The following is a 23228-nucleotide window of genomic DNA, read 5'->3' as shown; positions in this document are numbered from 1 at the left end:
AAGGTGCATGATGCTGTGTGTCCTAGTAGAGTGAGGCAAGCCCCTACTGTGATGTTTGGATTTGATTCCAGCTGTTAAGACAATTTAGAGTCTCAAATCTATCATGAAGTAGATAAGCCATGGATTTGGTAAAGAATAAAGTTTGCCTCCACAGTCTTTAAACAGGAATCATGTTGGACTTTTCATGTTGACTTTCAGACCCAGACTCTGGAACAAATCAAAGATACAACAAATGGCTTCTGACACCTAGTGAGGAAATCTTCCTCATGCTAGCCAATCATCTAAGTGAGAGTACACAGAGTCTTGACTGAGTATTTTAAAATGTTCTGCAACAACTGCTATTACTTTTGTGAACCCCCTTGATGCAGTCAAGAGTCCAAAGGGAAGGACTTGGTATTAGTAATAGTCTTGGTCTACCACAAATCTTAGGCATTTCCTGTTTGGTGAGATTACTGATAGATGGAAGTAATCATTTTAAAGGTCAAGAGATGTAAACTTATCCCAATCACCTGGAACTAAAGAGAGAGATATGAGTGGTAATGTCCTGGAGAAGGTTGGTACCATAGTCAGGGAAATCCAAGGTGCCACAAAAATTAACACCTGGGGATTCCAGCTCTTAAAAGCACTGAGATTCATGGACACTGTTAAGATCATCAGTGTGATATGATGCCAAAGGCTCACCAGTAAAGACAGTGCCATGAGCTCACTCAGTGCCAGTCTAGCCACTGCTGCCACAAACTGTGTTGCAATGGTTTGCTGTGTCAGAATAACCTTTGTCAATGCCGATGTTGAAGAATCTGATGTTGTTGGAGCTGAGCTTTTAGATGAGCGAGCTTTTGATTATACCATTCTCAACAGCTCATCTGAGAGTTGTTTCAGTGATGAATCCTTAGCCCTATTGTGAGGTTAAGCTTTAGAAGAAAATACACAGGGCTGTGAAATTTTGGAGAAGAGGTGGTGTGTGAGAAAAGTTCTTTTTGTGGTCTCTGTTGGGGATCTACCTCTAGTGCATTCTTTATTCCTGTAAAGTGTTGTCATAGTCAACTTTAGAGCCTGTTCTGAAGTTGGAACCCAGGTTACATCTACACTATTAATTTTCTTGGCAAAAAATATGCTAATGAGGGACTCATCTGCATGAGTCACTATCTCATTTGCATATTTTCTGCTGATCTGTTTTTGCGCAAAAACAAGCAGTGTGGCTGTTTTCTTTTTGCGCAAAACCCCTTTTCCCACAAGATTGGTATACTTCCTTTTTTGGGGCATAAGGATCTTGCAGAAAAAGGGGGTTTTGCATCAAAAGAAAATGTCCACACTGCTTGTTTTTGTGCAAAAACCCATAGTACAAAAATGGATCTGCAGAAAATATGCAAATGAGATCACAAGTCATGCAAATGAGTCCCCAATTAGCATATTTTTTGCCAAGAAAACTCGTACTGTAGATGTAGCCTCAGTGATCAAGTGGGTGAGCAAGTGATCTACCATTGGAACTGTTCTGCTTTCAGAGATCATAAGCAGTGGAGTCCTGCACACCTGTGCCTAGCATAAGACTCATGGATTTGTCCATCAGTCTTTCCAGTCACTGGAAGTCCAGTTAGAAAAGGACTTTCAAATGGCCACCAATGGGAGGTCTAGCTTCTTTCCCACCAGGGTTAGTACATGTACCTGGGATATTTGGTGGAAACCAAGACAGTTTAAAAGAATTTTTGGTTCTGATAGTTAAAGAAAATAATAGCACAACAGGCAACTAGAAAACTATGATAATTTTACTAAATCAATAAAAATACCCAGGGCTCGACAAACTGCTGAATCCAAGCACCCCATTCACCGGCGCATGTGCAGTGCCGGTCTGGCACATGTGCAGTGCGAGGCTGGAGAGTGGCTCTCGCCGGGGTTTGTCAAGCCCTGCAAATACCAACTGGAAACTAGCTTGCTTAAAAAGAGACTGAGTCTCTCTGTAATGAAGCCAGGAGGTGGTGAGAGGGACTGAGTGGCAGATAGGATGGTGTGCCTTTTTATATCCATAATGCAGAGCACAAGGACTCTCTGGGTGCATGTGTGCTATATGGACACTGCTAAAAGACTTTAAACGCCAGCTCAAGGGGGGGGGGCATGTCTACCCCTATTTCATAACTCTCCTTATTTCAAAATAACAAAGCAAGCATCCACACTACCAAGCCTGTAATTAAAAAATAATGGGCTTGTTATTTCAAAATAACTCCTGCTTGTGAAGAGGAATAAGCTTATTTTGAAATCATTATTTCAGGAGTTATTATTTCGAAATAACTTATTTTGAAAAAAACTGGTAGTATAGACATAGCCCAGGTTTAGGTGGACAATTAGTGGCATGTGTATATGAACAGTCACTTAAAGGAGAAGGTAATTTTATATAACATTTGAACTGCAATACATATGGATTGATCTAGGTTCTTAAGACTCACCTCATCACTTCGATATCTGAATGTCTTTCCAAATAATCAAATATATACCAGCACTACATATGCATGAAAGGCAAAGTAAATTCCCTTACTGTATGGAAAGGACTACTGTAATAAAAGAACATTGTTCTTATCTGAGAAACAAGAATGTCACTTCCTGGTGTTATATTTCTGTGACGGGCTTCAGAAATATGGGCTAAAAGATTGTTCCCGTGAACTGTGATGTCATCAGATAGCTCCTTAATCAGAATGCTGTAGATTGGGTATTAAGATTCCCATTGCAAAAGCCCCATCTTGTGGACAACCAGTCAATGACTGCCTGAGCACAATTAACATTTCAAGTACTGGAAAAACTAACTGTAGAACCAGAAATCATTTAAAAACCACTGCAATAAAACAGAGTGGAGTCCTTCAGACAAATGCAATTAACAGGTAGGAATCAATATTTCCTTTCTTCACATGCTCCCCCAATGTGAAATAATGGGCTATGCAGGTGGTAGGAACTAGGACAAAAACAAGGTTATTATCTCCTGAACTATGAGACTCAGAACTCTGTCTCAACCCTTTGTTTGTAGAATCATGAACATCAACTTGATAATCACTGGTGAAGATGTGAACTGATTGCCATGCAGACACACGTAGATTTTTTTTTTATTAAATAGGTTGCTTTTCTCTTGCCTAGGGGGACTGCTACTTCTCAGCCTTGAATCCCAGCAGGTATAGGATTTTTGTCTTTTTCTGTGACTTTTAGGTACAAATTAGGATTTAGTTGACAAATTCCTGTGCAGTGTATACAGGCAGTCCCCGGGTTACGTACAAGATAGGGACTGTAGGTTTGTTCTTAAGTTGAATCTGTATGTAAGTCGGAACTGGCGTCAGCCGCTGCTGAAACTGATCAGTTTCAACCGCGGCTGAATCTGGATGCCAGTTCTGACTTACATACAGATTCAACTTAAGAAACCCAGGCGTCCCCAAGTCAGCTGCTGCTGAAATTGATCAGCGGCTGATTCCAGGAAGCCTGGGGCAGAGCAACTCTGCCTCGGGCTTCCTGTAGTCAGCCGCTGGTCAGTTTCAGCAGCGGCTGACTTGGGAACGCCTGGGGCAGAGCAGCTGGGGTGCTGCTGGGTTGCTCCAGTAGCGCGGCTCCTCGGCGCTACCGGAGCAACCCAGCAGCACCCCAGCTGCTCTGCCCCAGGCGTCCTGATTCAGTCGCTGCTGAAACTGACCAGCAGCGGCTGAATCAGGACGCCTGGGGCAGAGCAGCTGGGGTGCTGCCGGGTTGGTCCGGAGCGGCGCTGCGGGACCAACCCGGCAGCCCCCAGCTGCTCTACCCCAGGGGTAGGCAAGAAAAGTCTGGTCTGCTGGGGGGGGGGGGGCACTAGCTGCACCCCCCCCCCCAGCAGACCAGGGAGACGGGGGTGGCGGGACCGCCCAAGTCCTCCACGGCTTTGCTCCGTCTCCCTGGTCTGCTGACCTGGGAGACGCGGAGCAAAGCCGCAGAGCACGCGGGCAGCGGGACCGTCCAGGCGCGCCGCGGCTGTCCCACTGCTGGCGTGCTCCGAGGCTTTGCTCCCCATCTCCCTGGTCTGCTGGTCAGACCAGGGAGATGGGGAGCAAAGCCACGGAGCACGCCCGAAGGAGACAGCTCAAGCGCGCCTGGGCTGTCCCGCTGCGGGCGTGCTCCAAGGCTTTACTCTCCGTCTCCCTGCAGACCAGGGAGACGGGGAGCAGCCTTTCTCGCCCCGGAGGACGGGTGCGGCGGACCGCGGCGCATCTGGGCGTCCCGCCGCTCCCGTCCTCCGGGGCGAGAAAAGCCCCGTTCGTAACTGCGCGTAACTCGGGGACTGCCTGTATAGTATTAAGGCCCTAAACACTATTCAGCCCTGTAATATCTTTTCCTTTGAGGAAACTGTTTTAGGCAGAAGCAACAGCATGGAATTTGTAGAAAATATGTTTTTGAAAACTAGGAACTGTCTTGGATGCACTTCTTTCTTAGTGTATGATTACACAGATGCAGTAATGAGAAAGGACAGGTCATTTCAATACTTGGTTTGTTGAAATAGGGAAACATATGCAGACTGTAAAACCAGTTAAAAGCATCCAGGTGACACTATTAGACACTACTTGCTAACAGGGCCAGTATACAGTACGCACACCCCATCACAATGATATAAAAATGACTGTACAGGAAGAGGACTTATTGATGATACATACTTTACAATGCAAAACATTTTACTACAGTCTAGCAAAAGTTAAATATAATGGAATCTTTTTTAATTTTTTAAAAATGTAGAAAATTCCATACAAATAAACTAATAAAATATTTCAAAGTGAAGCAGTCAAAAATCAGAAAATGACAAAGTTAGCCTCTGGATATTTAGGATGAATAATGGATTTAGGGATGGATCTTATGAAACATAAAAGCTCTTGTAAAGAACAGAAGTAAGCCAAATGTAACTCTTGGTAGACCGGTGTGGGGTCAAATGACTCCTTAAACAACTTTTATTTTTTGAGGAGTCAGAATTAAGCATTCCCCTCTCGCCCACTGTCACTTTATTTAGAAGTAAATAGGAGAACATGACCATCCGTGTAGGTTATTCTTGAATTTCAAGACTAGAAAATAGTTGTCTTGAGGCATGTTCAAATTCAATATTTGTAACAAGTCTGGTAAGGCACTTGAAGAGCAATAGCATAGCTGAAGAATGTGCACCTGTTAACTATATCATAGTGGTTTCTTCTAAAAGTGACCTTCAGTTTTGTGTTCCAGAAAATTTCAATGGAGATCATGTCCACTGGTAGAGTGGTCTTCTTAACTAAGACATACCGTAATTTAGCGAATATAACACTCACCCGAATATACCTTGCGGTTTTTTCTATTTGAGGAAAAAAAAATCTTGTATACCTCGTGCAAGAATATAACCTGCGGGATATACAAGACTTTTCTGTGCCGGAGGTATATTTGCTGGGGGTATATTTACGGTGTGGGCGGGGGGGGGGAGGGAATAGCCACTCACCGCCCCAGGTTCCAGAGCAGCTGCCAGCCTCCAGGTGGGGGAGCGCTCATCCCACAGGTTCCTCCGCAGTCGCAAAAAGGAGTGGGGGAGCAGGACCCACCAGCCTCTGGGAGGGGGAGAGCTCACCACCTGGCTCCTGTGCAGCTGCAGAAAAGGGCAGGGGGATGAGTGCTCCTCTGCGCCTTCCTGCGGCTACGCAGGAACCAGGGTGTGTGTGTGTGTGTGTGCGCGCGCGCGCGCGCCGGAGGCCAGGAACGCATCACTCTCTCTCTCCCTCCCCTCTGCCCCCCCGGTCCAGAGGCAATGGAGAGCTCACCACCTGGTGAGTAAAAAAATTCTATATACTCTGCACCCGAGTATACCCCGTCAGGGGGGAGGAGGTGCGGGGTCTGTAAAAACAAATATAACCCGCGGGTTATGTATCAGAGGGGTAGCTGTGTAAGTCTGAATCTGCAAAAGCGACAAGGAGTCCTGTGGCACCTTATAGACTAACTGAAGTGTAGGAGCATAAGCTTTCGTGGGCAAAGACCCACTTCGTCAGATGCAGGTAGTGGAAATTTCCTGATGCAGGTAGTGGAAATATTCCTGCCTCTGGAAATTTCCACTACCTGCATCTGACAAAGTGGGTCTTTTCCCACAAAAGCTTATGCTCCTACACTTCAGTTAGTCTATAAGGTGCCACAGGACTCCTTGTCGCTTCCGCGGGTTATATTCGCTAAATTACGGGTAATTTTGCTTTTATGCAAGAGGAGAGAAGGAAGTGAGAACAAAAAACATGAGTCAGAGCACAATTTGGATAGCCTATAGTTCTGCACTGTCTTTAGGAAAGAGAGTTTTATCACAGGATTCTTCATGATTTCCATAATGTCCTCATTAATACGGAAGGAGGTCTTTGGCGTCCCTGGATTTGAAAAGGCCTCTTCTGGAATCTTTGAACTCCCTAATGCCCTCTTTGAAGAGGTCCAAAGCAAAGAATATTGTTTTAGTCCCAAAAATGGAACTGTCTGACAACTTCCAGTTGTGTGTGCAAACATGCATATAACTTCCTTCCTAGGGAAAACCCTACCTCATCAGAAGTTCTGGAGAGAAACTGGACATACCATTTCTCTTAGATAGAAGAAGGAGGTTGCCAGTATCAGCATGTGCTTGACTAAAAAAGCTGATTCACCAAAAGGAAAGAGACTGGTTCTTGTCAAGATGGAGCTGATGCAACAGTATCCCTCAAACTAAAAAAACACTCTGATTACATTTGTTTGATTGATGTTACAGAATACAGGAATTACCAAAAAATCCATATTAGGAGGGCTCTGAACAAAAGCTGTAATCTACAGATTTAAGTCAAATGCTATACATTTCAATCCTCAAAGTTGTATTGACATAAAAGTATTTCCTGAAAATTTATAGTTTAGTATAAAATTTTACTGTCAATTTCATGAGTTTCGATGCAACTTTTTTTCCCAAAACGGCTGAGTAAGATTTTTCACTCCTCCCTGCTCTATTTTAGGATTTCTATAAAGGCAACTACTTGCTAAAATAAACAGAAACAGTTGAGAAAGTAATTGTACTACCATATAAAGTACTGTTGCCATTAATTTTGTTGTAAACACAGGATAAAATTGGGTTAGTTTTAATATAGTAGACAAATTATACAATTAGTCCATGCAAAAGTTTGTTGTTGTGAGGGACTCCTACTTGATTCATTCCCTTTTCTTCCTGTTTGCAAGCATCAGTGTACAAATGTTGAGATTATTTTGCATGTTAATATAACAAACCCAGGAAAGGAGACTGTATTTGGAACTCTAGTTGTTTGTGTATGCTTACACCAGACTCAGGAGGGAAACCGACACAGCAGCTCCGTCAGGAAATTGGAGAATAAACTGTACTTCTACATGGATTTACTATACACTGCCTAATCACTGTATGTATATTAATATCATTTATAGAACATCTCTTAGGGTATGTCTGTACTGCACACTTATTTCGAAATAAGCTATTCTGGAATAGTTATTCCAAAATAGCTTATTTTAAAATAGTGTGTCTATAATGCAGGGAAGCCTCAAAATTAGTCCGAAGCAGGCTTCCCTAATGTAGATGTGCTATCTCAATTTAGAACCCCAGAAGGCACTGAGGAGGAATAACTTAGAATGGCCTTGGTGAGGGACTATTTCAAAATAGCAGCAGTGGAGCATCTACATGTGCTTTATTTCGAAATAGCTATTTCAGAATAGGCATTATTCCTTGTAGAATGAGATTTACAGATTTCAGACTTAACCGTCAATTATTTCAAAATTATTTTGAAATAATGGAATGGCTGTGTAGATACTCATATTGTTATTTCGAAATAATGCTAGTTATCTCAAAATAATGGTGCAGTGTAGACGCACCCTTAGTCTGGTCCAAAAAGTAAACAGATGGTTAAGTTGTTAATGCTGTAGAGTAACTGGCTTTTATCAAATTGCACTACATATTTGGTAAAATTAAGGGACCTGATTATGAGCTCACTAATTTAATTGAAGAAGTAGCATTACATTATAAAATTGGTGTGAGAAGAGTTTTAGAGCCATGGTTTATAACCAAACTGATACTTAAAGATATGCTGACCTGTTTGTAAAAAATTTAGATAGTTAACATGAATGTTCTGTTGGTTAATGAAGCAAGCAAATATTTGTCCTCATCTCTTTAATTTAGTATGTACTTTTTCATTAAAATAGGTTTTTTTGGCTGCTTCTGTCCTTTCTAGATTTTGAAGCTATTTAATATTCTTAATGCTATCATAATTTTTATGAACTAACAGTATTGATTTATAAAGCTATGTAGCATAAAAAATATATGTGACTAGATCCTCAGTGAAGTTACAGTAATTTCCACCTACTGATGGTAATACCTGATAGGTAAAGTTATTACCATGTTTAAAATATTTTTTCTTTAACTTTTAGAACCTATGCTATGGGGCTTCTGTTATAATTTCTATGTCTTAGTAATGGAATTTTCCAGTGAGAGTTAGTATTTAATTTTGGCTTTTAACTTTCCTGTATTTTGTGTTGGCTTTCAATGGTACAATACAGATTTTTGTGTGCTGGACTCTGTTATAGTACCTGTTGCTGCCTCTGTTTGCTTTTTGCTTGAGTCCTGTCAAACATAAAACAAAATGTTATCAATCACTCACAAGTTACAACAGATTTTATTTTGCTAATTATGTAAAATTATCATATAGGAAAAAGAGTAATAGTCACCTTCAATGCTTTTTAAAAGTAACTTCTCTTAAGACATATTCCAACTCTCAATCCTTGCTTCTCAGCAAACTTTAATTCAACAGGATTCCAAATGAAGCATTGGATGAGATGATGTTTTTGAACAAAGTACAAACTATTCGGGATAGGGGTGGGAGGTGGAATAAGCTTTCCAAAGCTAAAGTTTGCATACTGTAAAATCCACAGGATAATTATTAAATGTATAGCAGGAGTACAAACAGACAGCATAAAATGTTACAATAATTAACAAATAAATTTACACTAATTAATGCAGAAAGCATTTAATGATGAAATTAAAATAACTGAACATTTTTAATAAAGCTACAGTTACCTTTCTTTGTAACTGGTGTTTTTTAAGATGTGTTGCTCATGTCCATTCTACATTAATTGTGTATATTCACCAGTGCCCAAAGTTTTTCCCTCAATGATATCAACAGGGGCTGGTTCTGGAACCCCCTGGAGTGGGGCCCATATGACATGTTATAAGGGGAGCTGACAGCTCCCCTCACCCTCAGTTCTTTACTGCCAGAAACTCCAACAGTAGGGAAGAAAAGTGGGCCATGTAATGAACATAAGCAACACATGCTCATGGGGGCGGGGAGACTGGAAGTGTAAGCTACAGTTGTGCTAATGCAGCAGGTAGAGGACAGTGAATCTTCATTTCAGCCCACCTGGGTGGGGGCTCGGAGAGACTGAAAGTATGATCTGCAGCCGCACTGGGCAGCAGGGAGAAGGGCGTGGGGTTCCTTTTGAGCCCTAGAGAGCAGAGGTTGTGGGGGAGAAGAAAAACAAGTTTTGGCTGGAGAAAAATTCCAGTAACCAGAGTGCCTTTGTGAAAAGGAATCCAAGTATTTGTAACCTGTCATGTCTGACTCTGAGTCCCAGCTAGGAGAGATGCCTGTTCACAAACAATATCTAAGCCTCCATGGAAATAACTTGAGTTCCACAAAAGAGACTGGCATACAATTTGTTTAGGGACAGGCATTAAAAACCATTAAGGGCAGACAACAGATCTTTGTTTTCTAGTGTAGTTTCTTGGTTCTTCAGAGTACTTCAGTGACTCAAAAGTAACAAGCACTACTAGGGTTATCATTTGCAGGATGAACACCTTATTTACATTACAAGGTCTTTCAAGCATGGAAGCAAACCCCACAGCAATGTGTCAAAGTGCTCTGTGTCCAATGGGGAAAGGAAAAGGAAGGGGGGGCATTATGCTGAATGAAAAGAGACCCACTGAGCTGAATTAACCTAGTACCTTCACGCGCTGTCTTCCCTGAGTTGTACAATGCAGAGTGGCAGCTGTATGTGTGAGTTCTCATGAATGAAAAGAGAACCGCAGAGTAGAGATGGGCCAGCACCTTTACATGCTGTCTTCCCTGGTCTGTCAAATGCAGAGCAGCATCTGGGGGGGAAGTGACTAGTTGATAGTTCTAATCAATAAGCTCCTGCTTATGTTTTGTTAGTCTTTAAGGTGCTACTAGACTATTTGTTGTTTTTTAAGTTTTTCCTGTTACAGACTAACTTGGCTACCCCTCTGAAGCTCCTGCTTATTGGTTAGTTGACTAGCCGCAAACATCCCTACATGGGGGGTGACTGCCGGACCTCTGCTTTTGGAGGAGGTCAAGACACTGAGGCCAATGGCCTAACTAAGATCCCCTCCACCATTGGCTGGGTCGGCTGAGATAGCTACATGAACCCCCACAGGCTCCAGTGTTACAAGACCACTTGCCTTGGGGGCAGACGCAATGCCAGCAACACAGCTGGAGCCAGAGCTTGACCTGCTGTCAAAGACTGCCTGTTGGTGTTGGAATCAGACACTGAGTGAACACTGGCACATGACTAGGAACAGGTGGAATGGTGACTCCTTTCTGAATGGTGCAGATCATTGCATCTCAAAACCAAATATTTGGATCGGGATGAGTCCCCGGTACAGAAACCCCGGGACCACTGGCGTTCAGTGGATCGGTAACGATAGTCCAGAAATCTACATCTCACACTGCTTGAGAGGATCTAGGATTTTAAGCGGGACTAAGACGTGTGTCTGAGGATCTCCCTGATCATGGAATCATAGAACACTAGAACTGAAAGGGACCTTGAGAGGTCATCAAGTCCAGTACCCTGTCCTCACGGCAGGACCCAGTACCATCTAGACCATCCCTGATAGATGGAGATGATAGATGGAGATGAACATCTTGGTGACCACTGTTGATGGGACAGTGACTGGTGGCCTTGCTCACCAAAGTGGTCATGTGATCAGCACTGTGATGAGGGAGATATGTCGGGCCGGTGCTGATGCTTTTGCCAAAGGCATATGCCTCCATGGGTTGGCACCAGATTACAAGCAAGGTAAGCCCAGAATCCCTCTGTCAGCACTCTGGATCAGGAGAACAAAGAGGGCTTTTTGAGCCTGCTTCATTGTTTCTGATGCATGATGGTTCTCTGCACATGAGCACGTGTGGAACGTCCCCCCATGACAAGGCTGTAGGTTGCCCAGATCTGGCATCCTTTAGATCAAGAGTGGCAGACCTATCTCCAGTGAGGGGATGATGAAGGCCAAGGAAACCATGTGGAACTTTAGGCTCTTGAGATAGCAGTTGAGATTGCTCAGATCTAACACCCTTTGTCTTTGCTTTTGGGATTAGGAAATAGCAGGAATAGAAATGGTATGGGCCAGGAGTCCATAATGGGGCCAGAACAAAATTAGAATCAGAGTGGAGGTGGGTGGTACTCAATACCTAACACCTGTGGGGGCTAGTCCAGACTGCTCCCTTGAATATTTATCCCTCTAGGGGGCCATGTCTCAAAATGTGGAGACTTCTGATCTAAAACTATTTAAACTATCTAAGACTAACACACTGCTTATTGTTTGTAATAAAACTTGAGAAAAAAATACTGAGAGATGAGATTGCTTAAGCAATGAGTGATTCCAGCAATTATAACAGATGGTAAGAAGGAACTGAAAAAGGGAAGGGTTGACAGGGCCTTAAACCAGCGCTACAATCATGTGGTGTAAAAGAGCACTAGCATTGACCCAAAGGATACCACTTAAGGGAAAAACGTTTCGGCAGCTTAACAAGCGTACACAAATACCTATACAGGAATGCACATGTGCAAGAACTTGAAGATAAAATATCGTATCTAGGGGTGCATAGTAGATTCAAAGTAGTATTATTAAGTAGCCACTACTTTGCAGTACATATGTAAAAAGACCAACAAAATACCCATTGACACTACTGAAAGGCTGCATTAGCAGTTTAATACAGTTTTTATTTCATGGATGCATATATGCCAATTAAGTACAGCACTAAAAAAATTCCCTCAAAGTCCTGACATACCTTGAAATATTTATTTTGGAATATTTGAAACAGTTTGCTGGAACTGAGGAAGGCTCCCAGTCACCATGTTAATTGGAGCTTGATAATAGGGGGTTTGGCAATCCACACTAGTGAGGTGTGATTTTTGAGGCACTTACGTTACCATGAAGTAGAGAACTTTTAGTGTATGCCAGCAGGGTCTACACGTACCTGTTAGGGTGTGTCTACACTGCAGGGCTTAATTCGAAATAAGCTATACAAATTGAGCTATGTCAATTACATATCTTATTTCAAAATAATAGGGAGTGTCTACAAACCAGTTATTTCAAAATAGAGCACTCTTACTCTGACTTCCCTTACTCCTTGTATAATGAGGGTTACAGAAGTCAAAGAAAGAAATCCTCCAGCTTGACAGTATTTTGACACTATTTTGAAATAACCACCTGCTGTGTAGACACAGACAAAGTTATTTCAAAATAGCGCTAGTTATTTTGAAATAATGTGCCTGTGTAGACATACCCTTAGGCTACGTCTAGACTGGCATGATTTTCCGCAAATGCTTTTAACTTTCAGGGTATGTCTACACTACAAAGTTAATTCGAACTAACAGACGTTAGTTCGAATTAACTTTGATAGGCGCTACACATGCAAACTGCTAGTTCGAACTTAATTTGAACTAGCAGTGTGCAAAATTCGAACTAGGTAAACCTCATTCTACGAGAACTAAAGCCTAGTTCGAATTAACTAGTTCGAATTAAGGGCTGTGTAGCCACTTAATTCGAACTAGTGGGAGGCTAGCCCTCCCCAGCTTTCCCTGGTGGACACTCTGGGCACCACCAGGGAAACTCGTCTGCCCCCCTCCCGGCCCCGGAGCCCTTAAAGGGGCACGGGCTGGCTACGGTGCCCGTGCCAGGTGCAAGCCTGCCAGCACCCAGTCAGCAGACCCTGCACCTGGCACGGCTTGAGCCATCCACCCGTTGCCACCCAGCCCTCTGCCTCTTCCTGGAACCAAGCTGGCGGCTCCCGGGAGCCTGCCCAGGTCCGCAAGAGGCGGGCGCCCGCCTGGTCTAGTGCAGACATCGTGGACCTCATCCACGACCTCCGCACTAGGCACAGGAAAGTGACCGTCTAGGGCAGGATAGCTGCCAGCCTGGCCACCCAGGAGCAGGTTTGCATGAAAATCAAGGTGGTCCACTGAGACCCCCGACCCTGAGCCCTGAGCTTACAATGGCCGTACTGGGTCAGACCAAAGGTCCATCTAGCCCAGTAGCCTGTCTGCCGACAGCGGCCAACACTAGGTACCCTGGAGGGGATGGACCGAAGACAATGACCAAGCCATTTGTCTCATGCCATCCATCTCCAGCCTTCCACAAACAGAGGCCAGGGACACCATTTCTACCCCCTGGCTAATACCACTCCATGGACCCAACCTCCATGACTTTATCTCACTTCTCTTTAAACTTTGTTATAGTTCTAGCCTTCACAGCCTCCTGCAACAAGGAGTTCCACAGGTTGACTGTTTGCTTTGTGAAGAAGAACTTTCTGTTATTAGTTTGAAGCCTGCTACCCATTCCTTTCCTTTGGTGTCCTCTAGTCCTTCTATTATGGGAACTAATGAAGAACTTTTCTTTATGCACCCTCTCCACACCACTCATGCTTTTATAGACCTCTATCATATCCCCCCTCCGTCTCCTCGTTTCTAAGCTGAAAAGTCCCAGTCTCTTTAGCCTCTCTTCATATGGGACCTGTTCCAAACCCCTGATCATTTTAGTTGCCCTCCCCTCTCCCACCCTCTCTCTTCCCCTCTCCCACCTCCTTTTCCCAGTCTCCCCGAGTTTTGTTCAATAAAGAAAGTTTCTATTTTTGAACACACGTGTCCTTTATTTTGTACATCAGGAAGGGGGGCAAGGGAGGGGTAAGTGGAAGGAGGTGAGGGAGGAATGGGGTACGAGCCCCCGATGGAGGACTGGGCTGGCTCTGCGAGCTCCTTGGGGTGGAAGCTCTCCTGAAGCCCCTTGACTGACCCCACCCCCTCCCAGATGGCAGCCTGCGGCAAGTGCAGCCAGGCTGATGGCCGAGTGCTGTGATGTGCTGAGTGTGGGCACTCAGGGCACTCCAAGCCAGGACTGCTTTGCAAGCAGGGAACCCCTGAGAACTGTCTGTCCGGGGTGGGGGTCGGATCTCTTTAAGCACGATGTCTTCACTAGACCAGGCGGGCGCCCGCCTCTTGCGGACCTGGGCAGGCTCCCAGATGGCCGGGAAGAGGCGGAGGGCTGGGTGGCTCGAGCCAGCCACCCGTTGCCACCCAGCCATCCTTAACCTCAGTTCAGGGTCCACTCAGTGTGGACACGCTAGTTCGAATTAGCAAAACGCTAATTCGAACTAGTTTTTAAGTCTAGATGCGCTAATTCGAATTAGCTTAGTTCGAATTAACTAATTCGAACTAAGTTAGTTCGAATTAGTGCTGTAGTGCAGACATACCCTCTGTGAGCAGCATGTCAGTGCGCTTTAGAAATTGCATCCATTCATGTTACTCTGCTTAGGAAATTGTGATATATTAAAATATATCCTTGTAATGGAAAAGCTTTAGTACCAATTACATACCCCTTCTCTGATACTTCTGTTGTATATTTAGACACCTGGCAACCTTTTTTACTATATTCAGGCAGCCAGCATCTTTTAGCCAGGTTCTCTGAACGTTAACCTGATCCTGAATAAGTAGTGTATGACATAGTATATTTTATTATTACATTTTCCTTAAGAAGAAATTCAACAAAAAAAGAGAGAAAAAGATATCACATCCATTTAATATGAAATGCTGTATAAGGTAGTTAACCCTTAATTCTAGGCATAAGAACAAATAGTGGAGGCACACTAGGAAGTATAGTGCAGGAAATGGTGCCTCCTATTAAAATCCTCAGTTTGATCATAAGAGATACAACTGTTGTCTAGAAATTAAAGATAAAAGTGACTTGGGATCTTTAGATGTATTGCTCTGACTTTCACTGACTGCCTCCAGACTATGTAGATCTTTGCACTCTCCCCTCCCCTACTTGCTTAGGGTATGTCTACACTACACCCCTAGTTCGAACTAGGGGGGTAGTGTAGACATACCCTTAGCTATTTAGGGAATTAGGGATGTGAAGGACTAGTCGACTATCCAATAAGCAAATGCTTATCAGATAGTCGACAGGCTAGTCAACTAGTCACTTCCCCTTCCCTTGCTGCCTCTATCAGAAAAAGGCAGCAAGATGGGGGGAGAGAAGAGGGTACTTCAAAGTGGCAGCACCACGTGGAACCTAGGGCCAGACCCCGGGCTCCACGCGGCGCTGCCACTTTGAAATGCCGTGTGCAGACTGGGGCCAGCTGGGATGTCCCCAGGCTGCACGTAGCATTTCAAAGTGGCAGCACCACAGGACTGACACCGAGCTCCGTGCAGTGCCGCCGCTTTGAAATGCCACGAGGAGTCTGACGCCGGGCTCCCCGTGGCATTTCAAAGCAGCAGCATTGTGGAGTTTCGGGTCAGCGGGGAAGTCCCCAGCTGACCCCGGACTCCACACAGTGCTTTCATCTTTGAAGTGTAGCAATAATCCTAGGGCTGTTGGTACACTTCAAAGGTGGTGGCACCTTATTGACTAATCAAATAATCAATGCAAAATGCATCGACTATTTGATTAGTCAGTTACTCGCAATTTAACATCCTTATATAGCAGTAGTCACCAACCAGTAGATCGGGATCTACTGGTAGATCTTGCAGTCTCTGACAGATGATCCCAGCTGGTTTGGACAAAAGGCTATCAAGTGACAGCATTCAGCTATCCCTCCCCACACTGGAGCTTATCTCCTGGCCTTTGCCTTGAAGCTGCCCCCCGCCCTCCAGGACTCTCCTGCTTGCTGTGAAGAGCAGGGAAAAGAGAGGAGGGGATGCTGATGTCTGGGTGCCCCCTCTCTCACTGTGTATCCTATCTACAGAACAAGGGAGTGGCATAACAGGGCTTAGGATGGGAGGGAGTTTGCTGGCTGTTTTTGAGAGTGGTGCAAGGTCATGGCAGGGGTGAGCCTGCCTTAGTCCCACTGCACCACCACCCAGGAGTTACCCGAGGTAAGCAGAGTTCCGCTGGAGCCATCTCCGAACTCCTGCCCTGGTCATGAACGCCTCCTGCAGCCGAAGCCTCTGCCACAGCACTGAGCCCCCTGGATCCAAACTCCCTTACAGAGCTTGTACCCTGAGCCCCCTCCTGCACTCCAATTCCCTGTCCCAGGCTCAACTCAGAGCCCCTCTCGCACTCCAAATCGCTTAGCCCACGACCAGAGCCTGCGTCACAACCCTCTATCCCTGCCTGGTGTAAGGGAGGGAGGACAGAGTGAGCAGGGGCAGGGCCTTGGAGAAGAGTCATGAAGGAGGCAGGACAAGGGTATTTGGGTCTGAGAGATCCTGAATTGCACTTAAATTGAAAAAGTGATCTTGTTCTTAAAAAGGTTGGAGACCATATGGAATGACCATAATCTTGCTCTAAGATCTCTCAAGATACTTTACTCTTGAAGTAAATATATGCTGTGTATTCTGAAAGAACTACCTTGTTAGTATGTTACATATTACTCAAAAAAGAGTAATATTCTTTATAAGTCAGCCCAAAATTGTTTTGTTACAATGCTTTTTTATAAATATCTACTATGTACCAAAAACTATAAGGTGACTTATAGTTTGGACAGGATAAAATTACGACACTTTATTACATAAACTTTATGGTTCTTTAAAGATATAGTTTACAACTACTCTCATGCTGCCAGAGTGAGAACAAGACTGAAATTGTAATTATGTTAGGGTTGCCTTTTATTTTTAGAATAGAGATGCTAGGTTTTACCTGTGATTTTCCAACATGAAAACTCTGAGAGAGAGATACATGTTTATAGGGTTGAGCATCAGTTGGTACAAATTTGTTTGGAAGTTCTTCATCTTTCATAATGGTTCTGAGAAACTGAAAAAGCTGCCTGAAAGAAATATGAAACAGACGGGTAAGATTACACATGAAATTAAAATGTATGCATGTTTATGGAAAGTTATTAATTCAGAGCATGCTAATAAATGTAACAGTTGTCAGTAAATATTTTTCTATTTCATTTTCATACCAACGTACAGAGGTCCCCTGAGTCTTTAAAGTAAGACGTGAATGCATGTGAATGAGAATAATGCCCATGATATTTTGTTAGGACACTTTGTATTTTACTACTGAGGTAAGTCCTCAAACTAAAACTACTGTATATAGAATCTCAAATACACATTCTGAAATGTGTGGGAATAGTGACCATAATATAATAACATTCAACATTCCTGTGGTGGGAAGAACACCTCAGCAGTCCAGCACCCTGGCATTTAATTTCAAAAAGGGGAATTACACAAAAATGAGGAGGTTTGTTAAACAGAAATTAAAAGGCACAGTGACTAGAGCCAAATCCCTGAAAGCTGCATGGAAACTTTTTAAAGACACCATAATAGAGGCCCAACTTAAATGTATACCCCAAATTAAAAAACATAGCAAGAGACCTAAAAAAGAGTCACCGTGGCTTAACCACCATGTAAAAGAAGCAGTGAGGGACAAAAAGGTATCTTTTAAGAAGTGGAAGTCCAATCCTAGTGAGATAAATAGAAAGGAACATAAACACTGTCAAATCAAGTGTAAACATGTAATAAGAAAAGCAAAAAAAGATTTTGAGGAACAGCTAGCCAAAAACTCAAAAAGAAATAACAAAATGTTTTTTAAGTACATTAGAAGCAGGAAGCCTGCTAAAAAGCCTGTGGGTCCCCTAGATGATCGAGCTATAAAAGGAGCAATCAAGGACGATAAAGCCATTGCGGAGAAACTAAATGATTTCTTTGCTTCGGTCTTCACGGCTAAGGATGTTGGGGAGATTCCTGAATCTGCACCGTCCTTTGTGGGTGATGAATCTGAGGATCTGTCCCGGATTGAAGTGTCATTAGAGGAGGTTTTGGAACAAATAGAAAAACTTACTGTTAACAAATCTCCGGGACCGGATGGCATTCATCCAAGGGTTCTAAAAGAACTTAAATGGGAAATTGCTGAGCTATTATCTGTGGTTTGTAACCTATCCTTTAAATCGGCTTCCGTACCTAATGACTGGAAGGTAGCCAACGTGACACCAATATTTAAAAAGGGCTCTAGAGGCGATCCTGGCAATTACAGACCGGTAAGTCTAACTTCAGTACCGGGCAAATTAGTCGAAACAATAGTAAAGAATAAAATTGTGAAGCATGTAGAAGAACATAATTTGTTGGACAAAAGTCAACATGGTTTCTGTAAAGGGAAATCCTGTCTTACTAATCTATTAGAGTTCTTTGAAGGGGTTAACAAACATGCAGACAAGGGGGATCCAGTAGATATAGTATACTTGGATTTTCAGAAAGCCTTTGACAAGGTCCCTCACCAAAGGCTCTTGTGTAAATTACATGGCCATGGGATAAGAGGGATGGTCCTTTCTTGGATTGAGAACTGGCTAAAAGACAGGAAACAAAGGGTAGGAATAAATGGTAAATTTTCAGATTGGAGAGGGGTAACTAGTGGTGTATCCCAAGGGTCAGTCCTGGGACCAATCCTTTTCAACTTATTCATAAATGATCTGGAGAAAGGGGTAAGCAGTGAGGTAGTAAAGTTTGCAGATGATACCAAACTGTTTAGGATAGTCAAGACAGAAGCAGACTGTGAGGGACTCCAAGAAGATCTCACCAAACTGAGTGATTGGGCAACAAAATGGCAAATGAAATTTAATGTGGATAAGTGTAAAGTAATGCACATCGGGAAAAATAACCCCAACTATACGTACAGTATGATGGGGGCTAATTTGGCTACGACAAATCAGGAAAGAGATCTTGGAGTTATCGTGGACAGTTCTCTGAAAACTTCCACACAGTGTGCAGCGGCGGTCAAAAAGGCAAATAGGATGCTAGGAATTATTAGGAAAGGGATAGAAAATAAGACCCAGAACATCTTACTGCCCCTGTATAAAACTATGGTACGCCCACATCTTGAATACTGTGTACAGATGTGGTCTCCTCTCCTCAAAAAAGATATTTTGGCCTTGGAAAGGGTTCAGAAAAGGGCAACTAAAATGATTAGGGGTTTGGAACGGGTCCCATATGAGGAGAGGCTAAAGAGACTGGGACTTTTCAGTTTAGAAAAGAGGAGACTGAGGGGGGATATGATAGAGGTCTATAAAATCATGAGTGGTGTGGAGAGGGCTGATAAAGAAAAGTTATTTATTAGTTCCCATAATAGAAGAACTAGAGGACACCAAATGAAATTAATGGGTAGCAGGTTTAAAACTAATAAAAGGAAGTTCTTCTTCACACAGCGTGTTGTCAACCTGTGGAACTCCTTGCCAGAGGAGGCGGTGAAGGCTAGGACTATAATAGAGTTTAAAGAAAAGCTGGATAAATTCATGGAGGTTAGGTCCATAAAAGGCTATTAGCCAGGGGATAAAATGGTGTCCTTGGCCTCTGTTTGTCAGAGGCTGGAGAGGGATGGCAGGAGACAAATCGCTTGATCATTGTCTTCGGTCAACCCTCTCTGGGGTACCTGGTGCTGGCCACTGTTGGCAGACAGGATACTGGGCTAGATGGACCTTTGGTCTGACCCAGTACAGCCGTTCTTATGTTCTTATGTTCTTAAATATCTAACATTTTAATTAATTGGGTTTATTTTTGAGTTTACAGGATTTTCTCAGAACAGCTAACTATATTAATGCTTTACATGAACTTTTTGTTTAGTAAAGACTTTTCCATCTCTACTTACATTCCCAGTAAATTATTAATATAAAAGCTGTGCATTTTACCTTGTTCTATGTCTCCTTTTTCTCTGTAAAAGGTAACAAAAGTTATGAATGTCATCCTCTGCAATTCTGATGGCTATTTTCCCCACATACTATCTTGCTCTGCCCTTCCCACTTCTGGCTTCCCTATTAATCCCTAATGAATAAGTAAGGTCACACAAACGTTTGATGACTTTTCTTCCCACTTCCCTATCTTATTTAATTTCACCTTATTTTTCCTGCCCTATTACTCCTATACTGTATCTCCCATCATAACCTTGCCCCCCATTTCAGTTGCTGCTTTCCCTTTATCAGCCTGTCATGTATCTCTCTGCATCTAGCTGTCCTTGTTTAGCCAGTTCTTCAAAAGCACAGAGGAAAATAAATTGAACTCCTAATATCTGTCTACACTGCAACACTATTTCAGGATACTGGAGCATCCTGAAATTGCTATCCCACATCTTCACAGCAAGCCCATTATTTCAGGCTCGCTATTCTGATGTCCCTGTAAACATCATTCGACGAGGAGTAAGGGACATTTCGGAATAGCACTTTATTTTGCAATTTGGCACTGTGTAGACAGTGCCAAATAATGAAATAAGCTATTTTGAAATAGCATTGTGTGACGGGGCGGCCCCGCCCTGCACTCAAGCCCAGGGAAACCACCTGGGGCCGGGGGCGGAGAAGGCCCCACCCACACAGCCCTACTGGGCATGCTCCAAAGGGAGCAGAGGTACAAAAGGCTGCTGGCCTGCTCAGAAGGGGCAGACTGCGACCCGAGCAGGAGCTAGCAACCACTGGCCAGAGAGGGAGTCGCCAAGGGAGCTGAGCGTGCTGCTGCCGGACCTCCGCCGGGCTCGGCCCCAACGCCGGAGCCGCCGACCGACCCCCCGAGCACCGGACCGGACTCTGCCAACTCTGCAGCTGCCAGGAGGAGGACCACTACAGCCCGCCGACCGACGCCGACAGGTGGGACCGCGGCAGGCTGCGAGCAGGGGGTAGGAAGCGACCCAGGGCAGGGAGCTGTAGAAGCCCCTGAGGGCTCGGGGCGTTGCGGGGAGGAGCCCCCGCCGAGCCAGTGGTGGGAACCACCCGAAACTACTAGGGCCCTGGGTCGGGGTCCGGTGGAGAGGGAGGGCCCGGACCCCCCTACCCCTGCTGCCCGAGACCCGGGCAAGTGGGGACCGGGGTAACAAACCCTAAACTGTGGACTAGGCCTCCGGGCCGGCGTATTGAGGACTAGGCCTCCGGGCCGGCGTATTGAGGACTAGGCCTCCGGGCCTGCAAACTGAGGACTAGGCCTCCGGGCCTGCAAACTGAGGACTAGGCCGGGAGGCCGTATTTCCCCTAGCACAGGGGCATTGTACTTTGGAACTAGGCCAGTGGGCCGTATTTCCCCTAAGAGAGGGGTAGTGCTCTTTGAGGGCTAGACCCAGACGGGCCGAATTAAGCCCCGAATGGGGGTGGCAACCCCCAGACAGGGGCGAGCCCCCCGACACATTGAAATAAGAAATGCAATTGGCATAGCTCAAATTGCATATCTTATTTCAAGTTATGGTGCAGTGTAGACCCACCCTAGGAGTAGCTGGCGCCTTACACTCCTCCATTCCCATCACAAATTCCCTGTGTGCCACCCTTACATCCTCTTCTATTTCAGAGACTTATTGCAAAGACCCTTTCCTTGTGCCAAAGACTCTGTGGGACCCACATTTCCCCATGCCAGGGTCCTCCACTGTCATCCTCTCCATTCTCAGTGCTCTGCGTACACTCTCATTCCCACTTTGTTCCCTCATCATTCTCATTTATTTTGTCTGGAGAAGAAGGCTTTCACGGTGTTAACAATGTTAACATTGGATAATGGAATGGAAAGTATGCTTATAAAATCTGCAAGTGACACCAAACTGGAAGACTTACAAGTGCTTTGGAGGACAGGATTATTATTAAAAATGACCCTGACAACTTGGAGAATTAGCTTGAATTCAATAAGATAAAATTCAGTAAAAATAACTGCTACTTATCTTAGGAAGTACTTATCTTAGGAAAAATCAAATGCACAACTACAAAATTGGGAAATAACTGGCTAGGTAGTAGTACTGCTGAAAAGAATCTTGTGAGTGTGATTGAATGTGAGTCAACAATGTGATGCAGCTGCAAAAAAAGGCTAATATTCTGGGATGTATTAACAGGAGTACTGCATATAAGAGGAAACTGTCTTGCTTTACTTGGTGCTGGTGAGGCCTCAGGTGAAATACTACATCCAGTTTTGAGTGTCACACACTTTAGGGAAGTTTCCTGGAGAGAGTCCAAGGGAGAGCAACAAAAATAATAAAAAGTTTAGATAACCTGACCGATAAGAAAAGCTTAAAAATCTGGACATATTTAGTGCTTGAGAAAAGATGACTAAGAGGAGGCCTGGTAACAGCCTTCAGATATGGTAAGGGCTATTACAAAGTGGATGGTGATCAGCTGTTCTCCATGCCACTGAAGGTAGGATAAGAAATAATTAGCTTAATCTGTAGCAAAGCAGATTTAGTTTAGATATTAGGGAAAAATTTCTAACTGTATGGGTAGTTAAGCAATGGAATAAACTTCCAAGGGAGGTTGTGGATCCCCCTCATTGGACGTTTATAAAACAGGCTAGACAAATATGGATTAATTGACTTCTTGAGATCCTCTCAGCCCTACATTTCCATGACTGTGATTTTAAACGGTACTGAATGGACGGACAGAACTAAGTTTGGGGATATCATTAAAATGAAATGTGTTAATGACTGTCAACTGGTTATTTAATTTTTAAACAATTACAGAGGTGACTGAAGCTACTGGCTCTACTAACTAGGTGCCGTGGCTGCCTCTATACCCTTCTCCATTTTCTTCCAGTTTTCCCCAAAGCCAATAGGATTCTAATCATTGATGTCTAGAACATTCCCTGAGATTTTCAAATTGAGCACTGTGGCAATGAAAAATTATTACATTACAAGCAGCCAGACAGAAACAGAAAAATGCCATCTAGCTGAGTATTAGATTTGATAAGCACAACATATAATAAATCTCACATTTGATTGTTAAATCTCCTTGCCTTAATGTCTTTGACTTAAAAAAATTACTTATGGTCAGCGCACTGATTATGTAAAAACTGTATTTTCTTTCTTAAGAAATACTTATACATTCAGAATCATATCTGCTTACTTTGCTAACTAAAGACAATTTATTTTTTTGTTAGTGCTTCAGAGCCAATATACATATAGAGGAGTGAGCACAATTATATTTTGGTTGATGCATTAAAATTGTTTGTATTACGGCAGTACACGGTGGGATCCCATTGTGCTAGGCAATGTACAAACATATGACATATGGTCCCTGACCTGAAAAGTTTACAGTTTAATGGAA

At 43.7% G+C, this 23228-nt stretch overlaps 1 protein-coding gene across 1 annotated transcript in view; it reads right to left on the bottom strand.

Annotated features, from left to right (window-relative positions):
* C9H1orf185 (chromosome 9 C1orf185 homolog) overlaps positions 1-23228 on the bottom strand; it is a 55199-nt gene that overhangs the window by 8302 nt on the left and 23669 nt on the right. The window contains exons 4-5 of the mRNA XM_075935958.1: positions 16880-17006; positions 8545-8578 (exon numbers count right to left, since the gene is read on the bottom strand). Coding sequence (XP_075792073.1) covers positions 8545-8578; positions 16880-17006 — 161 coding nt within the window. The remainder of the gene's footprint in view (positions 1-8544; positions 8579-16879; positions 17007-23228) is intronic.

This window comes from Pelodiscus sinensis, chromosome 9 (genome assembly GCF_049634645.1).
Source record: "Pelodiscus sinensis isolate JC-2024 chromosome 9, ASM4963464v1, whole genome shotgun sequence".
NCBI classification, from domain to species: Eukaryota; Metazoa; Chordata; order Testudines; family Trionychidae; genus Pelodiscus; species Pelodiscus sinensis.
This window is presented reverse-complemented; position numbering and strand designations above follow the sequence as displayed.